Source organism: Lissotriton vulgaris, chromosome 9 (assembly GCF_964263255.1).
Source record: "Lissotriton vulgaris chromosome 9, aLisVul1.2, whole genome shotgun sequence".
Lineage (NCBI taxonomy): Eukaryota > Metazoa > Chordata > Amphibia > Caudata > Salamandridae > Lissotriton > Lissotriton vulgaris.
Window position 1 is genome coordinate 452,212,048 of NC_141697.1, and position 13,706 is coordinate 452,225,753.

Consider the following 13,706-nt stretch of genomic DNA (forward strand, 5'->3'; position numbering starts at 1 on the left):
TTACTATTTACCAAAGGGTACCCTAATGGAAGGTTGATAAATAACTAAAGGGATGGTTTAGAGTTTGGCAGAGAGGGTACTCCGTCTCTGCCAAACGTAATATCTGCCCATCCAATTTAGGTGGTGGGTGGACTTTAAGTGTGTCGATGACATGGTCTATTCTGGTTCCATTGCTGACATACTCCTCCAACAGCCCAACAGAGAATGGGCCAGTAGAGGTTAGCCATCCAATTATCCACCCTATTAGGAATGGGGATACTTTTTTCCCTATCTGACACCACTAGACAAAACCTGGTGTTGAGGGATTGTAAAAACTGAAAAATGACTCCCCATCAACAAAAGAACACACATCCCTGCTTTGCGAGTTTGTATCCGAGAAATGAAAAACTTTCTAGCAGTTTGATGACCGGCCATCACGGTTGACGAAGTCAACTGTCAAACTTTTACAACATTTACAGGAAGTACCATAATATTGGATCATGAACATGTTTTGAGTAGTCAATTGGGATGCCAGATAACACTACATATGGTGGGCGGTGGTCCCTCAGAATGGTGGGGACCTTGTCCTCCACCATCCTGACAGATTAACCTCCACCCACCATACTAGAAATCCACCACCAAATCTATACTTTAATGAATTTGACTAACGTACACAAGCTAATGTCAATCTGTACATTTTGGATGAATTTGAATCATGACTAAGAATATATGATAATACTGTAGTTTATAATATGTGTTATATTTTGAGAGTAAATGCTTTACAATATTGTTAGTATAAGTGATTGAAGTAAATATGTTAGAAATATAAACGCCTCTATAAACTAATATACAATTATTTATAAGAAAAACTATATTCAAAATGTTGTCAATCATATGTTTAGCACATTCTCCTTTAGCAAATCTAAATGTTTGCTGACATTCATAAACACACATTGTAACTGTTGTCAAATCTTAATAAAAACTTGCTGAAGTAGGTGAAATGATGTTAAACAACTGTGCACCTTCCTAGAAATTGTACAGCTAGTCACAATTCTTATTTACCTTCTGTTAGATGGTCACTGGGTAATGTCCCAGAAAATTCGAATGCTAGATAAGCTCAGATAATTCTGTCTCAGGACATCTAAACTGAACAAGAATCACATGAATGTTTTCAATGTTTTCATTGAGTATTTTTTTCTAATATAAAGCATCACCTATCCACATAGATAGGATACTCTGAGTTATTCTCAGCTAGTGCACAATAACATAGCAGTATATCTATAACGATAATATCAATAATACCAAAACAACAACAACCCCAAAACCAACAACAATAATAATTAAGAGTACTAACATGAACTTGGAGCATGAGAACAGCAATTACACAGATAATGTCCTTAATACTAATGCCTCTACCACTTCTGCTTCGACTAATAATAATGTAACAATGATAGTACAACAACAGCAACAACAAAAACAATAATAATAATAACAGCAGCAATGATATTGGGTACAATCTTAATTGTTGCAGTCCTAATAACCCTAATAAATGTACAACCAAATCACATAAAAATAAAATGATATAGGTATCAAGTTAAATAGGCTCATAATTAAATACTTTTATCCATCATATAGTTAGATAACTTAGGCACAGGTTTTAAAGTGACATTTGCAATATGGCAAGAAATCAAAAATGAAATGCAGACATTCCAAACCATGCATATGAAAGAAGCACCATGGGAATTTACCTTGTTATCAACGTGTTTCTTGGGGAATTATTCTTTGGATACCCAGATTTGTACCCCATAAAACTACTTACAACCAGAAAAGATCATGAAGTTATGAATGATTTTTGCTCTGCATATAAATTTACATTTTGCCTGGGGACCTGGTGGTTATGGGGGATTAAATGATGGCAGAATCAACTGGACATCGCTGTGGTGCATGGAACACTCACTAGTAAATAGGAGCTTTTGCTTCCATGCTGTGCTCTTTTGACTGATGCTACCTATTTCACTAACTATCTTATTGCCATTTCTAATATGCGCACATCCACAGAAGGTTTAGTTTTGTGATGGATGATGAGAAGAACAAGACTAAGCAGGTCACTGTTATTATGTACTACAATATTTCCGTCCAACAGAAATTGGCAATATCGGGAACAAAAGATGTACATTATTTAGTATGTGTACATTTATATTTTATATTTCACAAAGCCTTAATTGGGCTTTAATTGCATGCAACTTATTTTGAGCTATAAGCAAATATTGATGATCATGATGATGATGAGTCTGAACAGTGACATGATGTCAATTTAAATTTATCAAGTAGAGTAGCCATTATGTTTTTACATATAGCTGTCCCTGAGAAACATGAGTTTAATGTAATGTCACAAAATATGAGTAAGTGTATGGTTTCTGTGAAGTTAAAACATTAATTTAATGGAGGAAACTACATTTTCTAACACATTTTACAGTGAAAACAGCCTACCATATTACATTACTCATGTATTTTACTTTTAAAAGGACACGTGAGTCTTTATCAAATTAATTTTAACATCTTCATATCTTCATTCATGTGTATTGTTTGCTTCAAGAATGAAAATTCTGAAGGCAATTACTTATGTACTGACTTGGCTTTACCAAACTGAAGAGTCATTCTAACTAATTGGCTACAAAACTCCTGATGCACCTTTGGGTGATTTTAGAAAATGTGTCTGACACATGATAAGATAAACATAAAAGTAAATTTAAATAACAATACTCACTTCACTTACCACAAGTTGCCCTTTCCAAATATGTTATTGATACTCCATAACTATTTATTGTTTGATGTTTAAAAGTAGAGTTTGAATTGCAACTTTGATTATTTTTCTTTTCTAAAGAAATTATGTCTGGAGAACTACATTTGTTTGGTTTATTTACACTAATAATGCTACAAAAAGCTTTGGACAAGAATCAAACTGTCTTACTCTCAAAGTGCAGCAGTAACACAGGAGGCCTACTGGAAATTGGGAAGTTATCCAATTAAGGATCGATCTGGCAAGATCTGAATAACAGCCGCAGTTTGCCAGATTGGGGAAAGACTATAAGCGTTGCTTACATTCTATATATGTGCCAAAGTGTTTCTGTCGCCTTTGACATTGACAATCATTAGCTTCATCTACCCAAGTCGGATCACCAATAGTGTACTTTGCTTTTTAAACTCTCCATTTTCCCTGATTTTCACTAATTTATCATGAAACTAATAGTATCATTTTCACCATATTCTACTGTTGCCTTTCAAATAATTAACTATTTTGGGCCTGATTCTGATGCGGGTTGGATAGCTTCCCGACTGAATCGGTTTGGAAATGGTTTCTGACCCACTCGGATCGGGAGAGTCCAACCGACGGAGTACGATGCATCCGAATACTTCCAGATACGATTTGGTTGGACTCCCATTGATTTCAATGGGAGCATACGTTCCTAACCGCATCATAATTGGGCCCTGGGTCAGGAAGACACATTCCCAATCCGATTTAGAAGGAGCAAATGTCATTAAGAGGCCTTCTTAACCGCATCGGAATCAGGCCCTAAGTTGTAATGCTTTCCTAACCGCATCAGAATCAGGCCCTTAGTGTATATGCTTATTTCACTGGTAAATAGTGAAACTAGATTATACTAATCAAAATATAAAGTCTAAAAGCAGAAGTAATACAATTATATATTTCTCTCTTGTACTGTCTAATTATGCCAATAGCCTCTAACATGGATCATCTTTATCAACTATGAAAAGAATACAACAGATTTAGAACTCGGCTGCCAGACTACTTCTAAATTTAAAGCCAGAAGCCCATATCTTCCATGCCTTGAGGGCCCTACATTGGTAATCCGTTCCTAGAAGATCCACATTCACGCTGCTTTGTATTGCCCACAAAGCAATAAATTGAGCAGGACCATTTTTATCAGGAATAAATTCACCAAATTCATTCACCAAAGGAACCTCCTCTCCAGACAGACTGGCAATTTGCCTCAGAATAGCACCATACATGAAAAAAACATAGGTGACACATCTTTCTTTGGTCAAGCAGTCAAACTTTGGAATTCATTACCCCTAAAGATAAGATACACCGATGGCTATCTTATCTTCAGAAGACTACTCAAGAGTTGGCTCTTTCCTAAATAACCACCATACTCAAACCCAAATAAACAGCATATCCCTGTGTATATAAACATTTAAGTTGATTATATGTATGTATCAAGATATGTATATTTTTTGATGTAAATATATATAATAATAAGTACTTAGGTATCTGTAGATGTATTACTTTACTCCTACTGTAAAAAACAGTTGACTCTCTCTAATGCACTACCCTATATTTCACCCTCTACCTCTCTCAATATATCCTCTACTTCCACTCTCTGACTCATCCCAGCCATCTTTCTACTACTGTGATCTCCCCCCAAAAACATTTCTAGAGTCTTCCCTCCTCTACCCCTCCTTGGATCACCCTAAACCTCATTTTAATGATATGATCTCCCAAATACTCCTTCTAAATTTTTCCCTCATCTGTGCCTCCTTTGAATAATTTCAAAACTCATTTTACTACTATGATCTCACCTATTCCATTTCTAAAAATGCTTCCCTCCTTCATCTCTCCTTAAACTCACCACAAACCTTATCTAAAGACTATGATCACACAATAAACACTTTCTAGAGTCTTTCTTCTTCTATCCCCAATTATCCTTTTCAATCCAACTAAAAGACTTGCACATCCACCGCTAAAATTAACTCAAAATTCACTATACTAATCCGTCACTAATCCGTTTTGGGTTCCGGAGTAGCGTGCTACTTACCGAAAAGCACTTTTACGCCTCGTCAGGGGTAGTAAGAGATTTAAAATCAATTACGATTACAATTACAAACTCAGCAATAAAAATAAGACCAATACACACTGCATTATAATTTAAATATGTTCCTACAGTACAAATACAAAAACATTGTATTTTACATTGGTGTCTTTTACAGTTAGATACATGCCTCCAAGAATCAGATTACAAGTAGCAGTAAATTAGCATTCATTGTCATATTACTGTACATAAACTGTTTACATAATATCAGCCCCTGGTCAGTTTTCTACATATAATATATCAGACCCTGATCATGCAGTAATGCAGACTATAATATAAAGAAGACAATAAACAATTAAATTCCAAATAATGTATATAATCCTATTACGTACAAAAATAATGTTTTACCCCTCTGTGTTTTTGAACAATTCATGACATGAAATGTGTTTTGATTAAATTACACCATTGCTGGCCGGAACTAAACTACTGTAATTGATTGTTGTTATGTACACCTTAAAAGCAACACAGTAAATTATGTCTATTCAACAATATGAAAGACATACATCAAGTCTTCAAAAGTAACAGTAAATCATGTTCCTCCTATTTATGTATTGTGTAATTCACAGAATTTTTATAAACAAATGTTTTATACTTAAGAGTCTGAACAATGAAAGGTGTGTTTACCTAACAAACCAACACTTAAAATCAAAAATGAAATGTCCTTTCTAAAACTTGAATGATATTTAATTAAAATGTCACAGAAAACAAAACGGGAAACGTTAAAAGTTTTCATGACCACTGGTCAATAAGCAGAACATTTTACCACATAATTTAGATTCCAAGTACTTGTACATTGTTACAATGTCAATTTTTGGCATTATTGGTGTGCCTAAGAAAAAAACACAAAGTTGATTACATTAATTTCTTGTAAACTTACTCAATATTGAAGCAAATCTTGCTTGTGGCCCATTTTCCTGGGAATAGCAAACAAAGACCTTAATATTGGGCTCCCTCGTTATATTTGAATGTAGAGATCTCCTTAAAACTTTCTTTGTCATGATGTTTTGTTTATTTCTTTATTACTTTGGCTGAATTGCATGCATATTTTTTCTTTTTTGTAAATTTTTAATATTATTGAATATAACATACAATCAAAAAACAGATTTGAAAATTCCAGTTACATAGAATTTCAAGTTAGTAGTTAAATAACACCCGAAAATACTGTGTTATTTTTCTCAAATTTACATGATTCATAGCTCTTTTCTTAAGTATATATTTGGTCATGCTGCACAAATTTCTACAATGATGATCAAATGTCCTGTCATTCTAATTTGCAGACAAATTAATTTGACCTCAAAATATTATATAGATTGTTCATTACATTAGGAAAAACTTAGCAATTAAAAGATTGATTATGTATCAATTATATTACCATACAGTAACTGTGACCTTGCACCGTTAATTTTAAGAATTGAAGAGAAGAGGTATTGGCTCAATCATGATCAAAGTTAAATCATGCCACTTTTCTCATCTTGAAATGATGTTCTGGAAGACGATCTTCCTATAAGTAGCTCCTTCTCAGCGATCAAGCTGTCCAGCAAGTCTTCCTGCCTGTAGTTGTGATATACTTTAAGGAATGCCAGAACTGTAATCCCCAGCCAAGTCAACCAAGAAGCCCAAAGGCCAAACTGCATACAACAAGAAAGAACATTGTATGAGAGCAACCAAAAACAAAAAAATGACATTTTACAAATAAATTAAGATTTAGTTTTCATTTTTGTAAATTGAAATCTATATCATCACAGAGCAGTTGTTCTTAATCTGTAGAGAACGGCCCACTGGGGGCCCTCATTGCCTACTCAGGGGGTCTGCGACTATTTAGAAAATTAAATATTTGCAGATTAATAAACTATATATAGAAAAAAAACAACATTGAAAATGTTAAAAGACCCTTTAAGTGAGACAAAAGTAAGAACTGGAGGCTAAAAATTACGTTGGTATCCTTATCTTAATGTAGGGCAGCAACTTGTATAAACCAAACAATATGTAATATGACTGATTGGTGGCCCCAATTCAACCACTGGTATGTACTGACAAAGTGAGAGCATACATTAGGAACAAAAAAGACAAAGAGGCATACTTCAGTGTACTATATTGTTTAATCTTTTATAAATAAAACAACATTTTGAAAAGCACTTACCACCCATTAAAATTAAAAAGTATTATTTTTGCATATTTTCTTTTTGTGAATTAAATAAAATATGTAATGATTTGTGTATTTGTTTGATGTTTTCTTGATTTTTTTTATATTTTGGTGGAGTGTTTTGAAATCTAAATCAAAGAAATTGCTTAGGCAGGTGACTCTGTCCAATATTTGTGACTTCATGGGAGTATACTGAAGTCAAACGGTGAAGAACTGCTTTGACAGAACATGGAAGTTGAAAATATGTCTGCGAAGACTGGGTTCATGCTAGTTTTTCAGTATGTCTCCTTAACATAAATTTATGTAGTATGAAAATAAAATAAAAACATTTACATAGTCAATGGTTGTCGTGAAACTCTGGCAACAATCTGATTTTCCTGGACCTGTGCTAGACACATTTTTCCAATACAATAAACACATCCTTAAAAATTGAATTTTTTTTCTGAAGTACACAGCATATGATACAAAATCCCTCATACATATGTGTGATAAAGTTTCTTGTTAAATACAGTATAAAAGCTGGCCATCCATAATTTACCAGCACTGTTATGTTTAAAAAACAGATCCTTACACAGTATGTCAAAGAGTTTCATTACTTCAGACTTACATCTTATTCAGCATCTGGCGGGTCACCACCGGACATCAGTCTGCCAAGGTAGAGCAGTCTAAATCATCCAATCCATTGAGGGAGGACTACACTCCATATTTAGTCTTGCCTACCTCTTAGATGAGATCTATGCGGCATTTCAACTACCATTGCGGTGGCTCCAATGTCAAGCTGACAAGATGGCAAACGTAACCACTTGTAAAATGTTTTCTTCAGTAAATAAATAAATAAACTCTCAAATCAACTATCCCCTTGTTCATTTTCTCAATGCTGAGCTTCTATACTTTGCTTGACAGTTCTGACTATGGAAAATGAATGAAATTAGAATGGGGCATGGATTACTGTGATCTGGCAGTCCAGTGAAAGAAGGACCACTTGATCATAGATTTACAGCAGAGTGGCTAGCAGATTGTCAGCCTGTGTAAACACTGTGCTTCGCCCAAATCAAAATGGAGCAGGCAAAACAAAAGTTTGGCAGGTCACAATTACTGTCATTTTACTCTAAATGACCCCTTTAGAGCGTTGTTTTATAATGCCCTCAGTAGAAATGTTCTCTTTCTTCCAAAGTACATTAGTGGAGTTTGGCATAGTTGAGCACTGTAAAGTTTCTGTCACAATAGCTTCTGTTTTAGCAATGATTACATTATCATCATGCAAAAAATGAGGCAACTGAGGACAATCACTAGTATATTACACATGTAAATATGTTTGGTTAATCCTAAATGTTCATCAACACAATATCATAATAACACAATATCTTTTTTTTTTGTCCTCATTTTACCACCATAGTATCAGGCGAGGTCGAGGGTGGGGATACGACATGCTGTCTCAGTTTATACAACTGACAGGGATTAGGTAAAATGGAATACCAACATTCCTCAGCAATGGCGACTCCTCCCAGGACAAACACCACAAAACCATTACAAAATGTCTGGTGGAAATTACAGCCGATTGGGACCAGGCTTAGTACAGAGTAACTGCTCTACAAGTAGTATAAACCACGGTAGCATATTCATTGGACCCTGGGGAAAAAAAAACGGGTAACTCATTGCTGACAGGTCAACAGATGCCAAAATGTCCTTTTACTTTGTTTGCCGGCCCTAGCCAAATCAAGTCTGGAGACTTGCAAGACTGAAGCATACCAGTCATTAAGAGAAGGCGGTAAGGGATCTTTCCACTTTTTGCAAATCTCCCTACTAGCCAGTAAAATAGTGTAAAAGAACAAACTTTTTGCCGGATTCTGGACCCCTTCCAGAATCCCAAAGATCACGAGGGGGAGCTCAAGGACCACTTAGAAGCCAAATGATGTAGAAAGAGTATTACCAATTGCCTCCCAGAATGAAACCAGACGGGGACACTCAAAAAACATGTGTGCATCCGAGGCAGCTAGCAGGCCACACTTAGCACAAGCTACAGACTTCCCCTCAGAGAATTTTGTGAGTCTAAGCGGAGAATAATATGCTCTGTGCAGAGTATAAATATGGTTCCTGCGTAGCCAAGCGGGCTTAACGATGTCCCATAAAAGCTTGCATGAAGAGGTCCAAAGATCTTGGAAGTTACGACCAACAATAAGAGAGCCCCACAGCAGGTCTGGTAGCCGAAAGTCGCCATCTGTTTCATCCAGGATAAGTTTGTACCAGAGGGAAAGCTGCTTTTTTGCAGGTGGATTATCAACTAAACTGGATATTAGCTGACTATAACCTCCAAGTAAAAACCTATTCTCTCGTGAGGGAACAGAAATAAATGAATGAGTCCAGCTAGCTATTTGCATATATTTAAATCAGGCAAAATTGGGGCCGATTTTATTTTTAAGATAGTCCCAAGAAAGCAAGTCACCTTCGAAGAAGAGGTCCCCCCAAACTTCCAGGCCTGCTTCTTTGAATGGAACAGCAAGACTGTCTCGCAACCAAACGAGGCTTTCAGGTAGGCCCCAAAGAGGAGTCCTGCTACAAAAATACCCCAATTTTATAGATTTCGTTACTTCCGACCATATTTTGGCCATCCCTTGCAAAACTTTCAGTTTGATTTTCTTAAAAAACTTGGTGTTTCCAAATTTAAATAAAAAGCCTGACTGACTAACTCCTTCTCCTTTCAGTAGAGCTGAGAAGAGAGTTCCAACCCCATAGTCAACAGGAATTTTTAACAACATTCGAGTATGGGACAACTGGAACGCCCATGCATACATTTTCAGGTCTGGAGCTGCCAAGCCACCTTTCTCCCTACGTCGTCTAAGTTTCTTCCAAGCAATTCTTGGCAGATGTTTGTCCCAAATAAAGGATGTAATTTCCTGCCTATAATTTTATTAACAAAGATGGATCAAAATATAAAAGGATGGTATTAAATAAAAAGGACACTTTAGGTAAAATCGACATTTTAATCAGGTTAACTCTCCCTATTAAAAAAAGAGGAAGGTGAGCCCATGCTTGCATAAGTCTACGGCAAACTTTTGCAACAGCAGTGAAATTTAGTGTAGCAATTTGATTAATGTCTTTTACGATATTAAGGCCGAGATATCGCATAGAGGACCCAGCATGTATAGAAGTATCCCTCTCATCATCGTTCCAGATCAACATCTCGGTTTTCGCAGCGTTAATCTCATACTCAGATACTTGTCCAAATTTCACAGCAATTTTTAGGACTGCGGGAAGTGCCGTATGAGCCTCAGATGTAAAGATGAGGGCATCATCCGCATACAGGGCCACCTTTCTCTCCCATCCTCTATAGATAAAAGGTTTGATGTTAACATCCTCCCTCAATCGCTGAGCGAAGGGTTTGATATATAAATCAAAGGGGAGAGAGGGCCGCCCTGCGCGTCCCTCTTGAGATGTCAAAGGGGTCCGATAAGTCATATTAACCAAGAGGCGAGCAGTGGGACTCTGATATAGAAGACCGACAGCTCGACGGAAGCCCTCGCCTATGTTAAACTTGGCCAAAGCCCTCTACAGGTACAGCGAGTTAACTCTGTCGAAGTCCTTGGTTGCGTCCAACGTAAGAGTGGTAAGAGGGAGGGTCCCAGTCGATGCCATATCAATGGCCCCTATTAGATAGTATGTTAGCTCATAGAGTTGGCGCCCCTTTACAAATCCCTTCTGGTCATGATGTAGAACATCAGGGGCCACCAAAGCCAGCCTTTTTGCGAGAACTGTAGCAAAGATTTTATAATCTACGTTCAGGATTGAGATTGGCCTATAAGACCCGCAAACATCAGCTGGCTTCCCTGCTTTCAAAATTAGGGTAATTGAGGCGCTGTCCCAAGATGTTGGGGGACACTGGCCACCAAGTAGAATTTGATTAAACAAGATGGTAAGAAAGGACACAATTTCTTGTTCCAAGGCTCTATAGATTTCGGCAGGGAGCCCATCGGGTCCTGCGGCCTTCCCTTTCCGGCAATTTCCGCTCAAAAGAAGAAAGAAGGAGAGAGCCTAACTGTCACAATAAATCGCCATACATTAACTGCTTAATGCCGAGCCCCACAAAAATTGAATGGACAATGAGGACGTTTTTACATTTCTGCCACCACCCAACACCCATCTTACCCCTGTGCCCCCCTCCCCTTGGAGAACTCTTGCAATATCTAACCGGATCAAGTCCAGTAGATAGCACCCCTCCCCGAGCTCCCACTGAGTCACCCCGTCTCTCATGCAAATTACTATGGCTTTATACCATATATACCATATGTACTAGAGGGGAGGATAGAATCATACATCACTATTTTTTCAAAATAGAATTTGAAAGGATATATGAATTTTCTAAATAATTAACTTAGGGTGAGATGATTAAACGAGGGTAAAATTTAAGAAATTTTCTATTTGCATCACCCTCAATTATATTTTCCCCTTTTTTTACTTTCCTTTTTTTCAGATCTACCTTTTTTTTTTAATGCTGACGAAGTTTTAAACCATATTGAGTAATTCTGTAATAGACCTATAAAAAGAAAGTTGGTCTAAAAAAAGGTACTAACCTACGCAGAGAACCCCTTATTGCCCAAATCTAATAATAACTCATCAGCTGCCTGCACAGATCTAATATTAAACATCTTGTTATTGTGCATAATTTTTAAAGCAGCAGGAAACATGAGTTGGGCAGTTGCACCTAGTTTTCTAAATGCGTCTAGATGTCTCCTAAACTCCCACTGCTTTTCCAAAGTAACTCTGGAGAGGTCAGACCTAATAAGGAAAGTAAATCCCTTCCCAGCCAATGACTTCTGTTTTAGGGCCAGATTGAGAATCTGTTCCTTAAGTAGATAGGTGTGAAAGTTCACGAGGATCTTGCGAGGTTTAGACCTTTGAGGATTGTGTCTGAAGGGAACCCTGTGAACCCTCTGTATATCGATAGCCAACTCCTCAATTGAATGGTCTAACCAAAGAGATTCCTTCAATAGTATGGTAATAAACTGTTTGGTGTCCGAGCCCTCCGACCCTTCAGGGACATTGAGGATGCGTATGCTACCATGTCTAGCGTTGTTCTCCAACGTTTCCATCCTTTCACTCAGGACCACATCTTCACGTCTAAGTTTAACGATATCCTCTTTAGCCTGCTCCAAGTGGATCGAAAGTGCGGCTACTGACTCTTCCAATACCCCTGTTCTTGATGTAAGCCCATCAATCTTATTGTCCAGAGATTCACAGCAGTTTCTAATCTCAGCTTGGTTTGCAGATGACTCATTAAAGCCTTTCCTTATGTCCAGGGACAAAGAAGAAAACATTGCTAGGAGGGAAGCAGCAGTGATGCCGGAATCAGAACTAGGGACCGCACCTTCTATAATAGCATTGGAAGAGGCAATAGAGGTGCAATGCTGATCAATTGATTCCTCTACTCGAACCCCTGCATCTGCTAGATCCCCAACATCTAGTGCGGCCACCTCATTATTCATACAAGGATCGCAGGGAAAGCTACCAGAGGAATCCACAGGCCTAGAAGAATGCGGCAACGGTGATAGTGTTGCCAATGGATTAACACTAGATGGAACATCCAATACTACACCTGTATCAGGGGCAACCAGTTCACTGGGGTCGAGAGGATTAATAAATGCCGACACACCTCCTAAGTGAGGGCTAGATGGTAATGAGACTACTGGTTCCACGTCGCCTTCTGATATGGGTGAAAGAGGGGCTGGCATTGGGACAGAGGCTAACGAAGTGGCTACATCTGCGACAGAGGACGTGGCACAAACGTCTGAGAGGTCAAGCACCTGGGGGACAGCCTTAAAGTAAGAGCGTAGCAAGGGTGTAATTTTTGACCCCAAACTGAGTACTGCTTTAAGATTCTTTATGTCTCTGGGGGACCTTGTCTGTTTTGATTTTACCTCAGCAGATAAAAATGAGGAAGTTTTTTTTTATTGAAGATACCTCAGGGCTCAGGACAGGGGGGGGGCGGACTTCACAGGCTTCAAAGGCACTTCTTTTTTTTTTCGCCCTCTTTTGGTTTTATTTTTATTTTGATAAGGAGATAGAATAGGTGAGACAGGTACAGCTGATGCAACTGATGCAGGAGATGTTGACGCGGGTGTTACTGAAAAGCATATAGACCTGATACTCTTACCGCATTCAGATGCACTGTTTGCCTCTAAGCCCTCCACCGTCACAGCCAGGATCGCCTGAGCCTCTCTCCTGATCGATTCACGATTCTCCACAATTACTGCTGGGCTACAGGAGGTATGCACGAGACTACGTGCCTTCCGCCTCCTCCTAAGCTCCAGTGCGGCCCCAGACCACAGCCGCAGCCCCAGTGGGAGAATCAGCGGGTTCCCCGTGATGGAAATGACAGATAGGCGTTGGGCAGGCGCCACGAAAGCACAACAGGAGCCTCCAGGCATGGAAAAAAAGAGCGGACTTGCAGGAGAAACGGACAAAAAAGGACTCTGACTTTCACATAGAAATTAAAAAAGCGATTTTTAGTACGAGCCCGTTACAAGAACAGGCATTCCAGGCACTCCGTCGATCCCACGCCTGTACCCTAAAAAAACCAGCAAAGAAAAACTCAATCCGTGAGAACTGGGCAGGCTCTAGCGGGAGCTCATTGCGGAGCACTGCCGCAGCTCAGCAAGCTGCCGCCATGTTCTCGATCGCCAAACCCATTATTGAGA

The 13,706-nt window shown here is 38.3% G+C and overlaps 1 protein-coding gene across 1 annotated transcript in view; it reads right to left on the bottom strand.

The window, feature by feature from the left end:
• Nucleotides 1–4,912: 4,912 nt before the first annotated feature.
• TMEM179 (transmembrane protein 179) overlaps nucleotides 4,913–13,706 on the bottom strand; it is a 110,965-nt gene continuing 102,171 nt past the window's right edge. Inside the window, exon 4 of the mRNA XM_086937895.1 lies at nucleotides 4,913–6,499. Within this exon, the coding sequence (XP_086794021.1) occupies nucleotides 6,320–6,499 (180 nt within the window). The 3' untranslated portion in view covers nucleotides 4,913–6,319. The remainder of the gene's footprint in view (nucleotides 6,500–13,706) is intronic.